Source organism: Anoplopoma fimbria, chromosome 1, assembly GCF_027596085.1.
Source record: "Anoplopoma fimbria isolate UVic2021 breed Golden Eagle Sablefish chromosome 1, Afim_UVic_2022, whole genome shotgun sequence".
Lineage (NCBI taxonomy): Eukaryota > Metazoa > Chordata > Actinopteri > Perciformes > Anoplopomatidae > Anoplopoma > Anoplopoma fimbria.
In genome coordinates this window covers 21956703-21982194 of record NC_072449.1, presented here as the reverse complement: position 1 = coordinate 21982194, position 25492 = coordinate 21956703, and the positions used below count along the sequence as shown (strand labels likewise).

At 39.5% G+C, this 25492-nt stretch overlaps 2 protein-coding genes across 5 annotated transcripts in view; one reads left to right on the top strand and one right to left on the bottom strand.

The window, feature by feature from the left end:
• Window positions 1–505, bottom strand: part of esamb (endothelial cell adhesion molecule b) — a 36922-nt gene extending 36417 nt beyond the window's left edge. Inside the window, exon 1 of the mRNA XM_054602739.1 lies at window positions 301–505. Coding sequence (XP_054458714.1) covers window positions 301–355 — 55 coding nt within the window. The 5' untranslated portion in view covers window positions 356–505. The remainder of the gene's footprint in view (window positions 1–300) is intronic.
• Window positions 506–15422: 14917 nt separating this feature from the next.
• Window positions 15423–25492, top strand: part of zgc:77784 (uncharacterized protein LOC402947 homolog) — a 48211-nt gene continuing 38141 nt past the window's right edge. For all 4 annotated transcript variants that reach the window (XM_054602449.1, XM_054602531.1, XM_054602613.1 and 1 more), the window contains exons 1-2: window positions 15423–15590; window positions 25136–25462. In XM_054602449.1, the coding sequence (XP_054458424.1) occupies window positions 15536–15590; window positions 25136–25462 (382 nt within the window). In that variant the 5' untranslated portion in view covers window positions 15423–15535. The remainder of the gene's footprint in view (window positions 15591–25135; window positions 25463–25492) is intronic.

Sequence of the window (25492 nt, the reverse complement as noted above, 5' to 3'; positions counted from 1 at the left end):
AGTACATGAAGTAGGCCACTTATTGTACATTACTGACTTCATTCATCGAAATTAACCCTTAAAACTCACACCACGCTTGTTTCTGGAAGTTGTTAAAAGAGAGATTTTGTTGCCTTTTTGGCTCACCACGTTTGATTAATTTTTCTTGACTTTCAGAAGAAACTACAGTTTGCCATATAAATATTCTTTGAACCCCACTTCCCATGATGCCAACGAACTACCACTGCCCTCCGGGTTCACTCACAGGTAGCAGCAGCAGCCCGCGGCCCTAATGCCCTCATAGTGGATTAATTAGCTTACCTTGAAAAATCCATATTAACATCAGCGTGGCTCGGAGTCTTGCCTGTATCTCCATGGCGCCACATCCACCGGCAGCAAAGTTGACACCAAAAAAAAAACAACACTGTCTTCGCTCCTCAAGCTGCTGCCTTAATTGTCTTCAGGTGGCAATTAAGTGTCGCGCAGTCAAACCGGCGCGGAAACGTCTGCAAATAATAGAGCTTCCTCTCCTCCGCACAGCCCGCCTACTGACAGCGGCTGACATCTCGGAGCGCACCGGCAGCTCCGCTCGCCTTCACTTTACAAACCTCGGGGAGCATTCACGTTTGATTTTTTTTTTTTTTTTTTCCTCCTTTCCTTTTTCCTATGTTTAGTCCGACCTGTTTCACTCGGGCAGCCTGAGTGCGTGTGGCTCCCCCTCCCCTGCTGCTCTCACAGTGACCCGTAGGAGCTTACCGAGCTGCCCGGGCTGCTCGGTGACGCCCCCTGGCATCAAAACCTCCACTGCACGTCCGTTAATAGACTGGTAAACAGTTAACGAGATTAATAGATAAGAGTCGTAAACTGGACCCCAAAAAAAACCCCAAAAACTTTCTGTAATGTAATTGTTGAGTTTTGGGCCCCCTTTTTTTTTTTCTTGTTGTACATTATTTTATGACAATTATAATGACAGACATGGTCATTACATTAAACAAAAAGTTTGCATTGTGTCTTTGATCTGTCTTGTCTCTTTTATACAGTGAATGATGTAAGTACACAAATCTGTTATGTAAAACTACAGTATTCCATAAGTGTAGGTATACTGCATATGTTTTAACAAATATCAACAATTGCGTAAAGAAAATACAGTAAAGAAAAGACTTGTTTTGATGACATGATGATCTTGAAAAAGTTTCAGATTAATAGTTGTTTACTTCTGATCTTTGGTGCTAAGCCTGAGCTGAAGTTCATGTCTGAGTTGAATCACCACAAAAAAAAAAATTAAATAGGTAACACTGTCTTGTTTTCCCTCTTTACAATATGTTTGCAGATTTAAAGTTAGCTTTACAATGTGAAAAAACAACCAAAGAAAATTTAAATATCTTATGTCGTCTTCCAGTTCAGTCCAAGACCAATCGTGTGTGTGTGTGAGATGTTGTTTGTTTATGTGTTTTCCCTGTGTACTAGTCTCAAACATCCCTGCACTGGATAGAGAATAACAGAAAAAGGATAACAGAGGGCTCTGTTGCTCTTATAGAGAGTGTACACTTCTAAATCATTGCAACAGGGTGAAGTTAAGACTTAAGGTCAGGTTTAATAACTATTAATCTATTAAACCTGCTTTTTGTTATTTTGCTGTCCACTTGGGAGCAGCTGAAACAGTCCGTAAAAACAGAACTGACATATCAACAACACCTTTTAGGCTGATATTGCAAACTTGTTAGCAAACACTTGCCAGCAGATGTAAAGGAAGATGTGGAGTGTTTCTGGTCTCCTGACGTATTTAAATTCAGTATAGTATATATAGCTAGTCTCTTACTTTGTCCTTTGTTTGGTGCTGTGCGGGTAGTGTACAGTGAGTGTTTGGAGCTTTTTTTCCAAACTGTGCTGCTTCTTGAACAAGGCTGTTGTGAGACTTAACTAGAACAGTAAAGTTGCGGGCCATAAAACCTAAACCCTGAAAGGGAAAAACGCTAACAAGTTCTGTTGAGCTGAGGAGTCTGGCGGTACTGATTAAATGGTTACATTTTTTACAAAAAAATATATGGGACCTTTCTCATTTGCCTGTTTAGGGGCCTTGCAGAGGCCTTATTTTAATGCCTTGGACCCGCTCTTCTAGAAAACGGTTAAACTTCCTTCAATTTCTGTGAGAAAAGTAGTGGCCTGTTTCCTCTGTGACTTTGAAGTCAGCATCAAGGTGAACTTATTCATCTGTGTTGATGGTGGCTTTACTTTGACTATTTTAAAGTCAAATATTGGATGCTATTCCATCTACAAACATTACAATAATAAAAAAACTCATTCAGACCCACTCTGAAATGCACTTAGTTCCATATAAATGTAATGTCAACTCAATTATCATGCATTACCTGGTATATTACAAAGTATAATTCAGAGTAGGATCAAGAGTCACAGGTAGAAGTCTCACAGGAACACACTGTGCAGCCACTTAAACAAGAGAACAGGAGCTGCTGTGGGATTTTACATTGTAATGCAAGTCTCAGGTCCCGGATCGGCTCACAATAAATGGGTCGTCGGGTGAAATATTAATGCCGGTGGGTCGATGTGTTGTATTTTTAATGCAATATAATGGATTTTTTTACATGATATTAAAGCTTCACATGTTTTCTGAGAGCACTGCCTACACCTCTGCATGCACTGAAGCTCACAATTAAGCATTTGAAGAGGTATTGTTGTTGTGTTTTTATTTTTAGTTCATAGAGTTACTGTCTGGCTGACTAGAATCCTGACTTATTTATGTTGCTCTCATATTTTTGAATCTGCATCTATTGTTGTCAGATTTTAAAGTTATAGACCTTGTAAAGTTTTTCTTCAAAACAAGTCAAATATGAATCTGTATCTCTCGCTCCAATGAGTCCTGAAACCTTTTATGATGTACTGCACTTGGAACGTACCAAAATACTTTAAAATGTATGAGCAAACTGTGCATTTCGGTAACGCTTAAAATAAGGCCCGCAAATTATTTAACAAATAAGGATAATAATAAAATACTTACTGGGTGCCATTTTGTATGAACGACATATGGGATTAAAGGGGTATCAACTTTATGTTTAAGAGGAAATAATATTTTGCTGTCTATATTTTTAATTACTGAATACCCACGGTGGTGTGGTGGCTAGCACAGTCGCCTCACAGCAAGACGGGCCCAGGTTCAATTCCCGGGCCAGAATGTCTTCTGTGTGGAGTTTGCATGTTCTCCCCGTGTCAGCGTGGGTTCTCTCCGGGTTCTCCGGCTTCATCCCACAGTCCAAAGACATGCAGCTTAAATTAATTGGAGACTCTAAATTGCCTGTAGGTGTGGATGTGAGCGTGAATGGTTGTCTGTCTATATATGTCTGCCCTATGATAGTCTGGCACCCTGGCCATGGTGAACCCTGCCTTCGCCCAATGACAGCTGAGATCGGCTCCAGCACCCCCGTGGACCTTAACAGGATAAGCGTTTACAGATAATGAATGAATACCTATATTTGTGTAGAGTGTAGTTAAATATTATTACTGGGTACTAGGGAAGGAAAATGGGAAAAAGGGGTAACAGTGTTGAAAAAACAATCCCTTGGTAAATAACAATGTCAAACTATTACATTGCAGGACGGTGGTATTAGACTGCAGTGGTTTGCATGGAAATAATATTGAAAATAAAGACCTGTACACTCTTTTCTGTCAGGTCAAAGTACCTCCAGTTACTCAGAGCTTCACAGTGATCAAGTCGAGGTCTGGAGTAATGGTGCAAAACAAACACTCTGAATGTTTCTTCCTGCTTTCTATAGCCTTCATAGTGGAAGTGCAATAGGCTCTCTCTTGAAACTGTAGACCCATTTTCTATTCTGGAGCAGTTTTGTGAGTAGTAATAAAACTAGAACATAAACAGTAGCTGTAGGTCCCCTCTGTGTATAACTGTCCGTATTTTCCTATCAAAATATGACTTTTACATCTATATTTGCATGTGAAAAATGTGTAAATCTCATACATTAGAAATTTGATGTCACTGCTAGGTGTGAATAATTGATTGCTTAAGTGTGTAAGAAGCACAACTTGCACAGCTTGCATGTTGAAGCCTCTCCGATCCTGTTACACACATTTCCAGTAGGTCAGGTATATTTTACGAAATTAATTCAGCAGAAATGTTACACACTACTCCACCACCTGCCCTGTCATGCAAGTACGCACATGATTTACAACTGCACAAAAGCGATAAGAAATGTCTCTGTGGTGGACTTCTTCAGTATCTCTGTGATTTGTGTCACTTTCAGCAGCTATCTATATGAGGGAAAAACACTCCCCGCAGTTTTCCTGAATACATTCATTGTTAAAGTTGACGGAGATGCTGTTATCTTGCTGCCAGCTGGAGGAAGATGAGCTTAGCCTTGACAGTCTACCTCTAGATAGCATGACTGGAATTCTTTGTGGAGACTATTTCCTCCTCGTTGCACTTTGCTCCACTGTATTTTACAGTGTGTGAAGACATCAACATGATGGATTACTGTTATTTGTACAAAGTGCAAAGATTTCTTTTTTTTTGTATTCTTTTGTGCCATCTAGTGGTCGACTCATGAATCAATGGTGCTCTACTTACTTTTCTATTTTTCTATTTTTAGGGGTTGGTGGGCTGCAGGTAAAAACAGTGAACAGGTCAGCAGTCCCTCACAGGGCTAATTCAGAATGACAGACACTCATCGACACCCGTGCTTGTGTACCTGTTGGCAGCTTTAGTCTTCTTTCTTGACCTGCGTAGGTTTGGACAGAGGAAGGAAACACCCAGAGGAAATCCATGTGAGAGAACGAGAACATGAAATGCCCTCTTAGAAAAGGCCACAGCAGAGAATCAAACATGTGGCGTTATTGTTAATTGACAGCAACCATGTTTCCAGAGGGTATCACTGTTTAAAATGAGAAGAGGATAGAAAGAGAAAAAGAAGATCTTAATGTAAAAAAAATATATTTTATAAATGCTGAGGTGGTTAGATCTTTCATTTTATCAAGGAAAAGTCATGTAATTAGGAATTGATTGATTTATTTATGTTGCTTTTTAAGGGATAATGCCGCCGTAATTCTATATTTTTAACCTTGTCGATATCCCAAAAAACAACTATCATCTCTCACAGTTTCTGTGTTTGTGCCTGCAGAAAACCATCAGTATTTATTGTCTGTGACCTCAAAAATCAGTTCCACCTTTATAGAAAATGATGGTGCTGAGGATGTAATTGCTGATAAGAATTTAAACTGGGCCGACCTTGCGTAATGGTGCCTCATCTCCATAAAAAGCCCAATAATGTGGCAATATTTCCTCGATTGTGGCCACTTGTCTCTGTTGGCTCCACATTGCAAACTTTTGATGTGAAGTCTTTCGGTGTTGAAACCAACACAACTTTTGCAATAAATTATAATGTTGCTAAAAATTACTGAAGAGGTCATAACTCCAGCATAAACTTTGAGTATGTGAAGTTGTTCCAGTTGAGAGTCCTCATCTACGCTTGTGGCTCTGTGAGGCTGTACTTTGGCAAAGTGGTGTTTAAAGCTAATGCTAACATAATAGCGATACTAACATACTTTGGTTAGGCGGGTGTACTGTCTACCTTAACATGTCCCCCATCTTAGCTAAGCATGTTAGCGTGCTAATATTTGCTAATTAGCACAGAACACGAACCACAGATGAGGCTGATGGAAATGTCATTGGTTTGTCATGGCTGAAAATACCAAATATATAAGGTTTCATTTTGGGAAAATGTATAAAATGAGGAACATGTCTCCAATGTTTTCATCTGATGTTACAGCACAGTTATAGTGTAAGCAAAGTGCTGTCTTAGCTTTAAACCTTTCCTTTTGTGCACCGTGAGCATCCACTATGCAGCTTCAATACATTGCAGAAACAAGCACAAACAGGTTCTGTTTGTGAAACTCATGTACAAAGAGTGAAAAATGTGTCTTATAAGTTACCTGATGTGAAATATAAAGGGACAATTAGATGTTTCAGAGTCTAATGTTTCTAGAACATTTAATGCTCTACATAAACAAATCACCTCAAAAAGACAACATCAGAGCAAATACGGTGACGGTAGTCCTCTCTGAATCTATGCTAAATCTCATTTACAGTACATTTTTATGTCTTTCACTTATTCTGTTGTGCTGTGTTATATTCTGTGCATATCACGCCTTTATTTGGATTCCCTTACCAAATAAGAATTGGCAACACATCTTATATACATTTTTGTGTAACAGCGTTACTGGTTTTCATTGATTTCTGAGAAACTCCCCTCACCTTGCTTCCACTTCATATGAAAAGCATGAATGACGGTCATAATCATTTATTTTTTCGAAGGATGTCAGCAATGATGAAGGTTGACATTTGGATGAATGACATCAAAATGCACCTACACCAAATATGAGCAAATGCAGTTACTTCAGTGACCTCTTCAATAAATCATGTCTCTTGGTGAATACAGCAGCCGGCTGGGCCTGAAGCTTTTATTTCAACCTGCTTGTGACATCTTTGACGCCTACGCACGTAAAACCACCAGTGGCATGAAAGGGAAAAATAAAACAAAAGTAAATTAGAGATTTCAAAATGCCAAAGAAATAAAAGCATGAATCATTTCTGTGCACAGTGAAGGACCTGCATATCATTTAAATTAAATGTTCTCTTGGGGAAATATCAACGTTTATGGGTGTCAAGAGTCCTCACTGTGAAATCGGAGCTATTAGTTTGCTGTGGACTGACTGCTTCCTTCCTGCGTTTCCATTAAAAATGTAGGAGTCACACTGACACGCTCATATTGTGCAGCAGGAAGACTCGCAGCAGAGACCCGTGACAGCCGGGCTGGTAAATAACCTCAGAGGCTACTTGTGTGTGTGTGTGTGAGGCTGGATGTGTGCCATGTGTTTGGTGATATGAGCCCTCTGTGTGATGGGCCTTCTGTCATTTATCACTCTTTACCTTCATTACAAAGGAGATTAGATTTGAAATAAGCCGCATAAGGAATATGAAGATGACCTTGGCTTGTTTTATTTGTTGTTGTTTTTCCCCAGGAGTAGATAATGCAATTCTGCTTGTGCAGCACAAAAACACTTATGACACTTGCATATTTATGAACTGCATTTTCAACAATTGTTTTTAGTCATAAGTAAACACCAATCCTTGCAGGCTGCTGTGTAATGTGACTCAGCAAGACCATCAGCTGTAACTCTGCACCGTCCCCGTCCTGTTTGGAGGGATTCTGATTTAATTCCTAATTGCCAATTTGCTTCACGCCAGCAATGCATCTGTTTTATGCCCTCTATGTTGATGCTGCATATGACAACTGTTTTAGTAGCTCAGCACGAAGAGTTTTATTTGATGATTCTGAGACTCGCCATCCTCTAGCTGAACCAAGGTCTCGGTGAGAGCAAAATTATCTTTTCTGCAACTGAATCAGGATTTACATACAACAAAACAAGTATGAAAAGATGTTCAAGATATGACAAATCACAGCTGAGGCTCGCCAATATCATTGTACAGCTCAGTCGAGACTCATTCTTCTTATTTTTTTTAATAACAACAGCCCGGAAAGGGTGCTCTAACTCGCTCTCTAATCATGAATTTCATTCAGAAGAAGGTGACAAGCTGAGAGGGATAATGAGAAAAAAGAAAATCAGATACATATGGACAAAAAGATGTTTGCTGTTTATGTTGATATAATAATGCATGATATGATACAATGATGCAACACAGATGTTACTCCAGCAACAGCTTTAAAGAGGCCGAAATGGTCGTTTGTTGTTTGGTGAAAACACAGCGGGGATTCACCTGAGCTGCTGTAGTTTTAAGGATGATTATGTCATGTCCCTCTCTCTAAGGTTACAAATTCAGTTTTCAGTCAGTATTTCCTGCTTTATTTAGGTATACTCAGCTTTTCAGATACTTCACTTCCTGCCCTTGTGTGTTTCCCTCCTTAGTGAGTTTATGCCCCGCCCTGATTGTTTTCACCTGTCCCTTGTTATCACCCTCGCTTCATTGTGTATTTAGTCAGTGCACTCCCCTTTTTCCATGCCAGTTTGTCTTATGTTTTATTGTGCTCATCAGCTGTAAGATACTTGTTTTTGTGTCCTAATGTTTATTTGACCTTTTTTCAGTATGTGGTTAGCCTAGTATTTTGGACCTTTGTGTGCCTTCAGTTAAATACCTTTTTATTCAAACCTCTGTGTGTATCAGGTGTTGTTACAGAGTCCTCTGTCTGCTGGTATCTGTGTTTCTGATTGATGATAGTGGAGAGATGCATGAAAAAGGAAATACTGATCAAATTGTGTCTTTTTTTCATCTTTAATGGTTCTGTAGAGCTGAGACTAACTATTGGTAAAGGTAACAACAGGTAAAAACAAATAACGATAAGTCAGTTGTGGTGAATTAAAACAGTTCACTTAAGCGAGCACAACGCAAACATAGCAGCTTTTTTTTTAGTATTGACACTGAAATTCAGGTATAATTCAAGCAAAGATATTAATTGTTTTCAAACAATACACGTGTTATTCATACTAAGCAAGGCAGGTTTGAATTGATTAGTCCATAGAAGGAAAAACTGTAACAACCAAAAAAAAAAATCACTGGGTTAGCCTTCCCTATGGGGATATTAACGGCTTAATTCAGTTTACCTTCTTTTGTTATTTCTGGAGAATTTTTCTTTTGAATCTGTGTAATGATTGCACCAAGTAAAATATTCAAATCCTTCATGTTTTTATGGCTGCACATTTCCAATCAGTTTAAATTTTCGAGATTGCAGGGCTTTTGGGAAATTTGTGATGTGTTAAAAATGTGTTATGCCCTATTGATTGAATCTTTAATTAAAATAATTGGATTCATATTTCCTGTATGTTTTCATGCACTTGATTTTGTCTAAATGTGTATAATTGTTACTGAACTTCTATACTGTTAGATGCATTTTTATGGAGCAGACATTTGACATCTGGTGTGAGCATGGTGGCCTTCAACTCATTTTTAAAACCTGTATCAGTGCTGGCCCTTCTGCTGACCTGTGCAGCTCTGATATATCCCAGGAAATATATGCAGTTATGACATCAGACCAGCAGAGGACTCCCCTGAGCCTCGACTGAAATCAGCCGCTGCTCTGAAAACTGATTCCAAAAATTATCCTTTTTTCCTCCTGTCATTCATTCTTTTCAATACTCCTTTCATAAGTATTGCTGGATCAAGTCCCTGCTGATGTCCACAGATGAAACCAGCACATGTTACATATAAGTACAAAACACAAGGACTGTTTCAATGTGAAACACGTCCAATATTTTCCTCACATAAACATTAGGCAGAGGCCAGACCTGTGACGCAATGCTGCAGAATAGATAAATGGGCTCTTGAGAACGAGTGGCAATTACATGAGAGATCTATTTGTACTGAGCAATCAGTGGCTGAAGATGTGGAAACTGAGAGGTCTTTCTTTTTCTCTCTTCATTTCTGCGTGATGTCGTTTAAAGTGCAGCTTGTCTCATCCAATCTCAGTGTTTCACAATCCCATATAACAAGTTATATTACAATTACTTTCCCCTAAAATGCATTTACTCCCGAAACAACACACAGAACTATCAACAGCAAACACAGGCGTCTGAAAATACATTATCATTATGTAAATAACAAAGACACGTATCCTAGCAGTACGTTGCCAGATCATCCTGACTTGACAGAAAGACCCAGAGAGGGTTGGTGATTCATTAAGTCATTTAAAGTTGTGAATATGCATTCATACATAAGTAAATTGTGATTTATTGTGTTAGATATTCCTGCTTTTGCTTACTGCATCATGACGAGACAAGCATTTCAAAAAGCTTGACATTACTAAACTGAAGTATGGAAGCCCATTTCTGCCAGAAAAGTCAAGATAAAACAAATGTTCATTGTCAATCACAATTTTGTGAATCAGAGTTATGAAATGAGGAATCAAAATTTGGCTTACTATGCCAAAAAGAAAAGATAAGAAGAACAATAATTTAGAGATATAAAAAAATTATTCAAATTATGAAAAGGAAGTCTGCCTTCCCCTAAGGTCTTGGTAATTTAGATTGCTTGTGTTTGGGTGGTTGTTCAGTTTTAATAGATATTCTTAGATTTCATTATGATTAAATTAATTCATTTATTTAAATTCTTATTTTATTTTTTGTTTGTTTTTAGCGTTTTATTATTATATTTGATTATTGTGATTGTTCTACCCTGTGCAGCACCTTGAGATTTCTTTGTATTTTAAAGTGTGCTATATAAATAAAATCCATTATTATTATTATTATTAGAAATACAGTATAAGATGTCAGAATTTGACTTACAAAGTGAAAACTATGAGCTAAAATGTTCACATGAGATAAAAGTTAAAATGATGAGGTAGTAAGTCATAATTAAGAGGTAAAAAGTCAATATTATGAGATCATTTGATATGTTGCCTCACTTAGTTAAAGTTTTGATTTTGATCTTATAACTTTGACTTTCAATAACTATTTTTCATGACTAACTCTATAGAAATTGTCTTTCATACTCAAAAATATTGAGAACAATAAACCAGCAGAGGCAGCACTTCTGAAACAATGTTCCTTTACTGGTGGGAACTGTCTTGGGATCATGAATCTATATTGGGGAAAGAAGAAAAAAAAAAGTCAAAAGAGTTGAGGGGAACTGTAATATTTATCCCACAGCGTGCTGTACTGTAAGCAGCCTCATACAGGCTCATTATATTGGTTTATCAGTAAGGGGTCCTCCAGGGCTCTTCCAGCTCTCTACACGGATCAGTACAAACAACTCTTAGACAATGTGACACCGCCATTTAAGAGCCTGACAGAAGGGGCAGTGTGTGCTCCCTCTGCTGGCAAGGGTCCGGAAAAACTTTTTTTAAACTTACCCTTTAAGCCAAATGTTGCAGCAATAGTAGCTGCTTACCTTCGCACTCTTGTGCATTGGATGTAAATGACTTGCTGCTGTTGGCTCCGCGCTGCTTTGACACTCGGCCTATAAATAAACTCCCCGGCCCTCCTGGCTATCTGAAGGTCCTTTGCACTTGCTCACACAAACACATATGCACACAAACCACGGGGAAACAAAAGCCCCGCTCCTGTGACTAATGAAACTGCTGACAAGGTATGTTAGCAGGTCAACAGCTAAGACCCTCGACCGTGTAAAGAGAGGTTAGCAGGAACTCAATTAGAGGCTGACGTATCACAGCTATGGGAGCCTCTCTGTAAAACGTTTGGGAGTTTTTTGTTTAGTAATTGTTACGACTGGTGCTGTGAGAGAGAAGCAATATGGAGTTTGTCATAATGAGATGGAGCCAGACGGTGATCAGAGACACATAAGGTCAGAGCCGGGGGGGGCGAGAGGCCAACAGCTGAATCTCACATTCTTCACCGCAGTCAGACAGACTGCCACATCCCACCATCTGTACCTCCCTGTACTGTCAACACACACACACACACACACACACACACACACACACACACACACACACACACACACACACACACACACACACACACACACACACACACACACACACAATAATCCACCTACAGCAAGCAGAAAAAAAAATACCTTAAATACTGTAAAATCGTAAAAGTCAGACACAAACATAAAAAAAAACAAAGAAATATTGAGGCTGGATTGAGCTTTAAATTACTTCATGATTGTTCACAATGCTCTACAAATGTGTATGCTTTAAACTATAGTTTTAGGAAATATGAATCTTTTCTTCTTGCTGAGAGACTCCAGGGGTCACTGCAACAGGCCAAGAAAAAGCCTGGCCCATAACGCTAACACCACCATTAATATTTTCACACTCCGGTTTTGAACTTTTAATGTACTGGTAGACAGATATTTATCCATTGGATAAAGCCAGGCTTGCTCTTTCCCCCTGTTTCCAGACTACATGCTGAGCTAAGCTAACCTTCCCCTGACACCGGCTTCCCATTTAATCGGGAGATAATACATTTTCTCATCTAACTATCAGTGAAAAAGCAAATACGGAGACTGTCCACCAAAGAAGAACGATAGCTTCAGGTGTTTCAACGAGTAACCTAAAATAAACAGTATACTCTGATTGACTGACAACATCCGCTCCTTGAATAGAAATGTTGCAAACCTGCTGGGTTTTCAAGCAGGGATGTTTTCTATCTAAATGTATCCGATTGTGACAATTTTTTTGATCATTTCTTGAAAACCTAGTTCACTTTTGGTTCATTGAAAAAACAACAGAGAGTTAAGATGACATTTTGAAACATATAAAGGAATAGGGAACTGGAGCTCCAAAACAATTTAACATCCTCCTACGTCAAAACAGACAAGCAGAGGAAAATAAAGTGATGTGAGAGTGTCTACTGATGACTTCTCTGAGGTATATATTTGAAGTTGAAAAAGAGCCCATTCCTATCTGACACCCCTGAGACTCCCATTTTAAGATGCCTCTATTTTATGCCTGTTTAGCCTTTGTGGCCCTTAATAAGCTACACACTTCCACTGAAGCCAGGATTGAATCCATTGTGGGGCCCCTCTTTGTGTCACGCCTCGCAACAGACATCTGGAATCCTCTTCTGTTGCCCAATTTCAAGTCCCATTCAAGAAGGACAAAGGAGAGCAGGCGTCCGACTGTCCCAAAAGTCACTCTCCATCATGTTGGACTCTCGCAGTTTGACACGGAGACAATGAGGTGGAGGGAGAAGAAGTAAAGGGACAGAGGAACCGGTCTGGCCTGTGCTTGAGGAGGGGGAATGAGTGAAACAGAGATCATAACCCCCCAAGGGAGCGGTGTTTGTCCACAGGAGGAGGATGGAGACCGGGCACCAGAGAGGCCAGATTGTGTAGGGAGGAGTGGGTGTGAACCAACAGCTGCTTGATAAATCAGAGAATGGATGCTAAACAGCAGGACCGCAACGATCTGGAGCGGTGAGGATGCAGAGCAACTGTTAGCATGCACACTCTCCATCATCGTCATCAGCGGCAGATATGATGGTGACAATGATGATGACACTGAGAGAGCGATGATGGTTGTGTTGAGGTGTCGATGCTACTTTGCGGTGTGATTATTCATAAACAATGGCGGTCGTCAGCACTTTAGAAGGTCAAGTTAGTTAATTTTAAAACTCATACATTACACTTTACTGGGGAAGGGAAAAAGAAGATGATCTCAAAGGCAAGCAAGTGGAATATTTCTCCCTTTTGTCCTGTAACTTATTGCTTATCTTATACTATGTTTGTTCATATACCAACATAATATACATGGTAAACTAAGAATAGAGATCCCAATCCCATACTCTAGTGTTAGGGAAAGGGAACATTTGGGGATGATGTATAAACAGAGTTGAAAGAGTTACTAAATTATGAAAGACAGGTTTTGATATGTAAAAACACAAAATAAATAGAGGAACGATAACTTGTCACAGAATCCACCAAGAAGGAAATCACAAGAAAATACAGATACTGGTGGCTGGATATTGTTGAAGAGAGATATGATACCGAAAGCCTCACACATGATATGAGAATTCAGAAAATTGAGTAAAAAAAGGCTGCTTGTGATGGAAAAAAACACAACAAAATAATATATGAATAATGAGACTTAAAGAAGAGATATGTTTTTTCACACTGCTTACCTCACTGACACTACAGTTGGTCTTCCTTCTGATTCAACATCATGGGAATAAACATTTAGGTTTAAAAAAAGTACATACAGATATAAACTGAAGAGTGCAGCTTCACAAATTAAGAAAAGAAACATAGCACATTGTATGCAAGCTATAGCTGCCATTAGTGTAAGTGCCCCAGGAAAAAAAGCCTTACATAAGTGCAGTCCATTTACGCTGATATCATTTACATTCAGGGTTCCCAGTCTTTCCCAGGACTACACAGTATTCATTTTAGACTTTGTTGATGTTGTTTGCAAATAGGAGTTAAAACTTTGACTTTTTCTTTATTTAAAAAAAATGTAAACCCAACATTTAACCTCTAAACCAGTGCCTTCTCAACCTTCTTAGCTTGTGGCCACTTAAAATGACACAATACCAACTTGTGACCGCTTGTCACTGTTTAGAGTTTTGAGGCTCAAAAACATTCGGTTTTCAGACCATTTTATTAAGTTAAAAATTGCCGTTAAGTCTAGATCAAATATTAACGGGGTAACTTTGGTTTTTTTTACCTCTCAAATATTTTATGTACACTTATGCACTCTACCGTGTGCCTTTTAGTGCATGGTAGTACATGTTAGCATGCCCCATTGGCTAGCTCGCGGCTACCGCTCTGCACTTATGCTCATACGACCATTACAGACAATAACGGCTTAGCTGGCAGCTAACAGCTAACTGTGCTTACAGCGCTAACAATTTTGTCTTTAACACCTAAAGTCCCAGTGAAAAGGAAGTTAGGTCATCTTAAGCTTCTGTCCAGTAAGAATTCCCCAAATGAAACGCAATATTTGAGCGGATTTTTGCTAAAAGTTGCAGTTTGATTAATGACTGTATGTCATATTATTAGTTGAAATTGGTTGTAAGAATTAGCTTATATAAGCATTCATCATATATTGTTTTGCGTTTAGAAAATATTTGGAAAATACAAAGAAATAGATGTTTTTGTCTTTTTTTGTTATAGTGCGCAATACAACCAGGGATGTGATCCTCAATGTTTCTAACTCAAATTCTAAAAGCAAGTTTTTTTTTAAACTCAAATTCAATTTCCCAAACCCTAAACCACGAAATCTATTCTATCCAAGATACCTCCAAAAATCCAAGGCTCATTTTAACTTAAAATAATAACCCTAATCCATAAATAACTCTTCCTTTTCGGATCTATTTTTACTGTGAGGACTTTTTCTTCATTTAACTCGTGATTTGACACACACACACACACACGCACGCACACACACGCACACGTTTGACACACGCAGATGTCGCTGTCTCTTTAAAGCACTCACTCCTGGAGGCTGGTGTGGATGTGTTGCGGATAGCAGGCAGTGCGGACGGAGCTCGGCTCGGCATGTGCAGCGCTTCATTCTCGCTCAAACTGACGCTGCGACCTGCAACCCCCGGATCACAGCAGAGAGAGGAAGAGAGGGGAATTATTTTATTTTTGACCGGGCTAAATATAGTTAAACCTCTTTCTTTTTTTTTTTTTTTCAGCAGCAGCAGCAGAGCATCTTGGAAAGAAGTCGGTGTGTGTATGTATGTGTATGTATGTGTGTGTGTGTGTGTGTGTGTGTGTGAGTGAGTGACCATGCGGGGATGAAGAAGTGCTGCTGCTGAGTTTTGTTACTGGGTTCCTCCGGGGCGGTGCTGCCTCTGCTGCTCTCACTGCTCATCCTCATCCTGATCCTGCTGCTTTTGTCATGGCTCTCTGGGAGTGACATGAAAGTTTTTTTTTTTTGGGGGGGGGGATGATTTTACCTGATTGAATATTCCAGTTGAGGCTCAGACCCCTTAAACTGTGCAGTCCTACCTGGTTTTGGTATTTTTTTAAAAACAATCTGGGTGATTTTTGGTTTGATTGAATTGATAGTGGACTGTCAAGACGCTGCAGACTCGGGAGAGTGTGGAGATGAACTTTGGAAATATACTTCTTGTGACTGTCTCATTCATCACCATCGCATCAGGTAAGGTATTATGTCTTTTAAAGGTGCCACCTCGCTCTCTCTCTGTCTCTGTCTCTGTCTCTCTCTCTCCCACACACACACACACACACACACACACACACACACACACACACACACACACACACACACACACACACACACACACACATCATTGCACATATGGCGTGACTGCCTCATCGTGTATTTGACTTACCATGTCTTCTGTCCCTCCAGATGGATGTAAATGTTGTGTTTAGCTGGATTTACAACACGTTTACCAGAGTGGGAACATCCTCCCAACTGAAAAAATGAATCGTAAAGTGGAAATGTCACACATGCATTCATTTGAAATATTCAAATGCCAAGAAGATGATGCCTCGGTGCTCTGAGCCCCCCCCCCTCCCCCTCCTTGTGGTCGCACAGGGACTCCATTAGGCAGCAGGAGAGGTCAAAGGAGGCTCCTCTGTAGCCAAAGTGAAACCATTTAACTGACACTTTTACTTCAGCTGTGATCACTGAACTCTCAGGGACACAGTCATAGTTTGACAAGCCTCCAACTCCCCCCCAAAAAAAAAAAATTGGTTTTGAGGATGCACACGTATGATTATGAAATGCTTTTAAAAGCTTGTTTTGATTACGTTTGAGAAAGGGATTATATATTTTTAACCATTGCTCTGATAACAGATTACATTTCTGAGCCTTCATCTAAACCCCCAAATAAAAGCAGGGGCTCAGAAAAACAATTTATGAAAGTGCAGATGTTTTTTTTTTTTTTCAACCTCGGAGTAATAGATGCAACTCTTTAGAGTTTGTTGTGTATTAAAGGTCTGAATGGTAGAAATCTTCACTGCTATATAACATTAGAGCCCCACCGATGCTGTGTTTTTGAATCCCACACTTATATCGATATTTGAGAACAAATATGAAAACAGCAATCAGCTTTTTCTAAGTCATTAACGCACCAACAAAGGCAGTAATGAAGACAATTGTCTTTTCAAATGTTCTACAAGGATGGAAATGCACTCAGCGTGTTTGTTAAGCCTCAATGATACAACATAATGTGTTGTGTTGTGGTGAGATACACTGAATGTAAAACATAACTTATTTTTGTTCACAAGAAAACACCACATGGCACCTTTTTAAATTTGTTTGTTTTATTTTAAACCTGCAATAACAGATTTTTGGCCAGCTGTAAACACAACATTGTCATCAGCTTTAAGTTTATACTGCATGGCTAACTTGTTAGCATATTGTAGTTGCTTATCTTCACATTCAGCAGCTACATTAGCCACATTAGCATTCATTTGAGTCATGTTCTGCTGCCATTTGCAAATGTAAGTCCAATATCCACTCTCTTTCAGCTTATTTTAGTCTCCACTAACTCCTGAGGGGGAGTATCTGTCACCCTGTGATCCAGTCTTAATATAAAAATATTGATTATATCAGCTTAAAAGAATTGTGACCATTCAAAACTAAACTTGCTCGTCTTCTTTTGTGGACAAACTATGTGTTTCTAAATTACCTTAAATATGTCTGTGGCATTTCAATACTGCATTTATTGGCTAACATAGACGTTAATACCAATCTATCTGAAATAAGATAATAACAGCTGATATATCAGTCTAGCTCTATTCTAAATCTTCCTCAGTGATACACTATAATTTCACTATAAATCCTCTGTGACTCCTCTTGCCACTCGCTCTGATTATTATAAACCGGGTGCCACCTCTCAACATTAAAGGCACTTTTCAACACCCACACCATCTGCCTACATCCATTAATGTGGAGTGGGTATTTTCTATCATTCCCACCTCTATTATACTGCACATACCTATAGGGTGATCTGTAGTTTCATAAAAACTACTTGAGAGAAGAGGATTCAAACAGGCTTCGTGACCTCTGCGGGGGCTTCTTTGTAATAGATACCACACTGGTAGGATTTTTTTCCCCTGTTGTTTTTATATCAAAGAAATAAGGAATTTGAGCGTTATAGCGAGATATGTTTGGTTTGTGCCGCTTCAGCAAATAACTTCTCTGTTGGTCTGGAGATGCGCGGTGGGGGTAACAGTTTGCGTTCTCTCAATCCTCTGTGTGATTTTGAGCTAAGGCAACAACAGTCTCCTTTACAAATTGCACTCAATTCAACATAGCAGCTCTTTCTGTCACACAGAAACCAAACCTCAATTAAGTCTGCATCAGTGTTGACCCTAATGCGTCTCATTGAACTGTCCGTTATCTTGAGCTGTATTCAGACTCGGCTTGTTGGCGTGCTCGGCATGGAACTAATCAATGCTAAACAACCCTTAGCTGGTGCTTTGTGTCCACTCCTTCCTCCTGCTCATTACTTAGTGACAAATGTGGCTGAAGGCTGACTAAAGCCTCTCACAGTCCCTCTTGATGAAACCACCGTGAATGATGAAACCACTATGTGCCTCATGCTTGAGTCATTTCGCTGGATGTTGATGATGCCCCTCTTCTGGTACAGTCGCCGATGACATCATTTCAGGGATTAGATTACGGCCGAGGAGGAGGGTTGCCAAACAAAGGCTCAAAAAGCCCAGACTGTTGCCAGAAGAAAATCAAACCTGACTTCTCCGCTTTTGAAATTCAGTTTGCTGCGGCGCGTTATCGGCCTCCCGCAGAGATTGCTTGGCAATGTCACAAGAGCTCCTTGAGTGTTTTTGGCCTTTTTAAGTATGTAAATGAATTGAAATTGAAAAAGACACGAGTAAATCTCAGCAGACAGCCACCAGCCCAGCAGATAAGCTGCCAGCCCTTATGCTCCTGTCTCACTTTAACTTGTAAAGTTAGTCTGCCTATAGGCTGTTGTGTTTTTCACCAGATATCAAGCAGTGAGCTCAGACAGGTCCAGCTTCTTGTGTGCGTTTCGCTCTGAGCCTGGCTGTCGCTAAAAGGCACCGAGATCTGAGGCAAAACAGAGACGCGCCCTCTGCGGCTTTGTTGTTTTTCACACATTAGCGTGACAGCAGTACACTTCTGCCCCTGGGGAGGATCCAAGGTTGATATTTCGAAATACTAACAAATGAAAGCGCCCCTTGTTATGTAACGCCAACGCTAGAAGCCAAGAAACGCCAAATTTAGCCTGAATCAACAGGGTTTTGAAGACATGATCTCGATCACCCCTCCCAAGAAACTTACCCTGCTAACTATGTGTGTTAGATGAGGCAGAAACGTATAGACGCCGTGAGCATAACATATGGGCATGTGTGTGAGTTTGCAATTAGGACAATTGCAATAGCTTGTCAGTCAGAGCTGCGTTCTTTACTAATGGGCATCATTTGACTGCGGTTGGTTGCTTATTCTGGAATCGTGTGTGAATAAGTGAAGAAATTCTCACAGATAACAAGCAATCATGACAATTAGTACATCTAGTAATCACACTTACACACACGATCAGATCACAATGAGTTAGGTTGTATAAAGTTCATGTAGGAAACAGCACTATACATTGTATTTTCTTTCAGTAATACCAATCAAAAAACGCCAACAACGCTTCCTGGTTTACATTCAAATTAAAATAGCTGTAGTCCATAATTTTAATGTAGCAATGTATTAAATGACAAAGTAAAACAGGTCACTTCTAGTGATGAACCTACAGAGAATCATCACCCAAATATTTAGCTCCCCTCGGTTTCACAGGGCTTTATTGTGAGTTTCATCTCATTCTTTAGCTGTGCACAAATGTACTGTTTTGGTTCACACTCACCTCTCTCATAGTGTTTTTTGCCAAAACAGGCAGCTGTTTTCAGCAACAACAAAAAGCTCTAAAACCCCATCGTACACTAATTGTTCAGCAGCAAACAGCAGACAGACAAATTAGCAACATCCTGGTAAACATAGAGGAGCATTTAGCAGCTAAAGATGACTCCAAATGAATGATAATGTTGCTCCTTTTAATGGCTGATGTTTGCTAACAGGTGATGATATGTCAGTGCTGTTGTTTTCACAACTCGTTTGTAAGTGGCCAACAAATAAACCCAACAAAAAATGAGCTCTTCAAATATGAAAACAAATGAGATACAGAACTCCTCCAGTTGTGAACAAACATCGTAAAAGTACCAGTATAATAGAAAGTAGCTTTACATCACAATATATTGCCCTCTAATCAGTCCCATATTACACAATGTAGTCTATAGTCTAAAGGTAGAAAAGGACATTGAGAGGGATTTGAAAACTAATAATTACAAGATTCCACAATTAATCATGTCAACAAAGAAAATTTACAAAAATACAAATATAAGTTGTTCTTGATATCAACAAGGGCATTATGTCTTTAACTTAAATGTAGCGTCAGTAAACATTGGAAGGGGCCTCACCCATAACATCATGGTGGTTAAAATGAATCATATTTACTGTATTCCTCCATGAGAAGCATCTCTGCCTCTCGTCGTGACACAGTCGTACACAGGATAGCCTTGAGACTGTATAAGAGAGTGATAACCTTTCTTGACACCCTGAGCACCCTCATTCACAAAACTCCTTATTTGACGTCAGCTGAAGGTTGACTGCTTTTTCCCTCTTATGGATTATCCTGACTCTCTTTTGCCCCTCGCGCTGAAAGTCTGTGAGGTTCCTAGAAGTTAAGATGTGTTTAAAAGGCTTTTATTGATCCGTCCTCTCCGACAGGGCTCTGGCACAAAGATGATGTGTGTTTTCGGAACGACCGGGGCTTTAACACTGATTTGTTCTGTAACATTCAATGGAAGCCTTTAGAATCAATATCTGTTGAATTTGACATTTTACCTCCTGTTTGGTTAAAAAAAGAAATCTGGATTGTTGAGCTGATCTCCTGTGTGTTTTTGAATACACCTAGCTGTATTTGTTCATTGTAAAGCGCTGCTTTGTTGTTTTATTTGCTGCTGAGCAACAGCTTAAACCACTCAGACATGATTCTAACCTCTTATTCTGATGTCTCTAACATAATACTTTCATAAAGTTCAATGTACAGTTAATTGAAAAATATTCCCCCGCTGGAATTGGCTGCAACATATCGATCAAAGCTGTGAATTTTAGGATCGGGAAACATTTTTTCCTGTGTTTATGTAATTCGCTCTGAAATTCTACAACATCAGTAGGCAATGTCCTTCTTCTTTTACTTGCTCATCTTTTGTAAACATGAAAGTCATTTCACACCACAATGCTCCTGATTAATATTTTTCACACAAATCAAGTCGCACTCCAAATTCCCATACTCCCTGGGATATATCTCTGAGGACCCACTGCCAGCTCTAATGGGCCGTGTTTATGATCTGACTAAAAAACATACCTTCACAGAGGTCCCCATTATCGCCTGTGATGTTTATTTTTCTGTGTCACAAACGGGAAAAAGTTTATTTTCGCTAAAAGGTGCTTTCAACCGATGCACCACAATCTTCCTGTCACAATGCAAGCGTTACTGTGAAGATATTCTTTCTTACAGAGAAAAAATGTGCTGCTGTCATGTTCAAGGTGGCGCAGACTTTTCACTGATTGCACACTTGTCAGGAGCAGGTTGTTGCTTGTCACTTTGGCCACCTGAAGCTGTTTGCAATTATTTTTCTATTTTTCTTTTGACGAGACTATATTTTCTCTTTAATACATTGCACCGCAGCGATACTGTTGCAATATAGCTTTAGCTCTTGTTAGTACCCATTAATCATTAATAATAATCCACAATCATTATATGTCAGTGAAATAATATGTTTCTGATACACTTTTCATGCTGGAATGGAGTGCCAAGTTGGGGCGTTAAAATTCCTTTTGACATTTTTCAAAGGCGTATCAATCAAATACACACTCATGACAATGAGTACACAAGTATTTGTCATCGTGATATTCCTGCCATTCAAACCATATGAAAGCAAGCAGAACTTCACAGTGTGTGCTGACACACCGAGCACAAGGACAGCTGGATCTCATTAAGCTGGAGATAGAACATTACCAAACAGAGAGCCTCGACTACAGCCCCTGTATGCATATCATAGAAGGAGGAAAATTACCCGTTGTTAATAGTTAATGTTGTTGGTAATGGCAGATTGATGGTTTTATTTGGTGGTTGGAACGATGAGGTACTTATAAGAGGAATCAATGAGAATAAGAGACAAAAAAACCCCAATTAAGATTACAGTTAAAATGCATTAGAAGTTGAAACTTAATCAGTTGTCTCAAGACAGAGCCATATGGGTGTTTTATATGATTATAAAGTGATAAGTTAAGACAAAACTTCCTTATACAAATCTACAAATGGTTGCATAGTTCAATTATGGGAATCTCATTGAGATCAACACAGACACAAACAAACACAGCCACAGTAATTAAAAATAATCACATATATTATTAAAAACATGAGCTAGTAAAACTTTAAAATCCCTCAGAGGAATGAGTGTTTGTTCCTCTTACATTACATTAAAGCTGCACTGTTCATTTCTTCATGTTAACAATGGATGTGGCATGTGAATTTGATGTTCCAAAGTACTCTCACTCCTCTCTTCAGAGAGTTTTGGTGTATTTCAGCTTTTTTTCTTGGTTTTTATGGTCCACTGTTTTGGTTCAGTCTTACAGCTCTCATTCTCACTCATTTTTTTTTAGCAGGCAGCTGAAAAAGGCTTAAAACGATAATCCTTAAAATATCAGTCCAGGTTGATTTTGCAACATCAGTCCCAGAACAGTAGGGACAGCAAAACAAATTATGTCTATTTCATTAAAGATGTTAGTCAATAATTGTAATTTTTCCATCATTCTGTGAGCAACTGTGTTCTGATATAAAGCTGCACAAAGCATGAGACTGAGAACAGCAAAAAATGAAGGTAGTTGGTGACCATTGCTGAAAAGTTGGAGGTGTGCAGCACTTCATCTAACAGCTCACTGTGGCTGCTCCTTCTACTACCATTACTTCCTGGGATATTTCAAACTGAAATTATGAAAATTGCCTTTTCTTGTTTTGTAAATGCCTTTTTTTTTTTATTGAGCAATAGCGGTCAGTGTCATGGTCACTGACAAACACATTGCATAGTGATTACTGTGATTACTTTATGTAAAGCTGCAGAAGTAGGAAATGATAAATTTGCATCATCAGTAAACTGATAAAGAGTTCCTGAGAATGTCGCCACAGACACTCATTTTGAAATACTGCAAATGTATACATTTCGCAATACTTTTATCAGAGGGCCATAGGCTCAGTCACTGTTGTGTTACCTCATTATGCGATATAGTGACTAAACGGACATTTATTTTTAATGAAAATCTTAAAAACTACCACTTTTAGTAACCCACTGTATGCTGCCTGTTCAGCACCAAACGGTTGTAACAGTTAGCGACCAGCTGGGGAACATAGTGGAGCATTTAGCAACTAAAGAGCCAGATATTTCCCTCAGGAGTTGGTGGAGACCAAAAACAGAGCTGCAAGGAGACTCAATATTGGATTTACGTTGGTCAGGTGGATGGAATGCGACTCCAAGTTAATGGAATCTTGCTCTTTAACTGCTGGACGTGTAAATATACAACTGTAATTATGATAATTTGTTAGCTGACAACCACATAAAGGGGCATTCCACCGGATTAAGACATGATTATCAGTTTACTTCCCTTGACTAGTGCTACTTAGCCTGACAACAGCTCTATAATTTGTTGTTTGGCTTTTGAGGAGCTTTGCCAAGTCTGAGGAAATTACCCTCATGATGTGTTATTGGTGTCACCTTGGCTTACAAGGTAACAAGGTTATTTTATTGTCATTGTACAAAAGGGTTTATCAACAAAATGCAGTTTTACTCCCATTTTGCTGCATAACCAAACAGATTTACAACAGAAAGTCTGCACTACAAATTGTATGTGGAGTTCAAAAGACCCGGGTGTTTAACTGGCAGGGATGGTATAACGAAAGATGGCATTGAGTTGCATAAAGGGTAGAATCCAGTGGTTGTTGTTCAAGATCATTGCCTAAATTGTAGTACCAGATATTTTTGGATTTAACGGCATGGATTTAGATACCATCTTCTTGGAATTTGCAGCATTAAACTGCTGGAAGTAATCTCTTAAGAAGTCCACTCTCTCGCAGTATTTGTTTTTGTGATAATATCCAGTTATGATAGAAGAGGAAGAGTTCAGAGTGATGTAACTGTGTCACATGAGCTGGGATTTGAAACCGCCAGTGAATCCTTTTGCATGCTTTAAAACCAAGGTTCAGCACCAGGACATCACTCAGCTGTGGAGACGCTTCTGCAAAGTCAAAACAAATTGTCTGTGGACAAACACAGTCAGATGTGTCAATATGTACTCTTCATGGATACCATACAGATGTGATAGATATAATCTAAAGGAAAGTACATTTTAATATCTTAAAGGATTAACATTACAGAGCATGAAATTATTTACACTTTGGCATTTTAATGGCTAGATTAGTATTCATCCACATCCAGCATTAGTGTTTTGAGCCGTCCCGGTTTGTGACCCTGGGGTCTTTAGCTGAGAGCGCTCGGATCGCTCTTTAGATGTTTACTTCAGGTTTGTGCCATGCTGGCAACTCCTGGCCCCCCGTGGATCAAATAATTTCATGAAAAGACATAAATCTGCTTACAGCTGAAAAGTGAGGGTTTATCCTCATGCCTCAGATTTAAGTATAATGTAACAGAGGCATGTGCAACAACATGCGTGTCATTGGGTTACTCCTGACTGCTCCTCTCCAATGATAATGGAGGATTTCATGCAGTCTAGATTATGTGCTGAAAATAATGCCTCGACAGAGCAGCACAATAATCAGTGGCACACTGACCATTTCGTTTTCTCTTTTTTTTTTTTTTTCAGAGCGAGGGAGAGGCCATCTGTTCTTAAAAGCAGTGGCATTTTGAATTATTCATTTCTCCAACTGTAACACACTGTTAGAGACATTTGGTCTTCGTCTAAAAGCTCACCTTAGGATTCGAAGCAGTGAGCTTTTCTCTAGCAGCAAAGGGAAGATAGTAATGGATGCCCAGAGAGAAGAATATGGGAGTAATCTATGACTCATTCTCTCAACATCTTTCTCCCCTTAAATCCATAGAGCTGCGTGTCTTATTGTCAGCCTTTCAACTACTATCGTTTCCACCTCTGCAACAATCCTGATTGACACAGAGATTGGCCATTACCATATCACACGGCTGATTGAATCCTCTGCACAGCCAGTGTCTTCTGTGAAAGTACTGCTAAATATACAAATATAAAGGTATTCTTAGAAGGCAATATGGACATACTGTGTTTTGCTATTTGCAGAATATAGCAAGAACAAATGGATATCAAATTTAGTGATCTGAAAAGCACAGATTGCAAGGTTTTTCTGGGGGAAAATGTGATGTCTTCCCCTGAATTCAGAGTTGACCTTCAAAGACAGATTACCCATGATTTCATGCTTCGCTACACACACATTTATCCAGCACATAACCCGTGTCTTTGTCCAGCAACCTTTAAGGGAAGATATTTCTCCCTTTGAAATGGCTATGTTGCTATCCGTTCTGTCACAAAGAGATTGTATGTTTTTCGTGAATGGTAGGTGGTCAGATGGATAGATAACATCTGCCCTCATCTCCACTTCACAGGGTCCCGGGCACGGTTTGAAGACAACGCACCTCGGATTGTGGAGGACCCTTCGGATTTGATTGTCTCCAAGGGGGAGCCTGCCACCCTCAACTGCAAGGCAGAGGGCAGACCAGCTCCCAGTATAGAGTGGTATAAGGATGGCGAGCGCGTGGAGACGGACAAAGATGACCCCCGGTCTCACCGCATGCTCCTGCCCAGCGGCTCGCTCTTCTTCCTACGCATCGTACACGGACGCCGGAGCAAACCAGACGAGGGCGTCTACACCTGTGTGGCACGCAACTACCTGGGAGAGGCCATTAGTCGTAATGCTTCACTGGATGTCGCCAGTAAGGCTCTACATTATTGATCATAGTCCT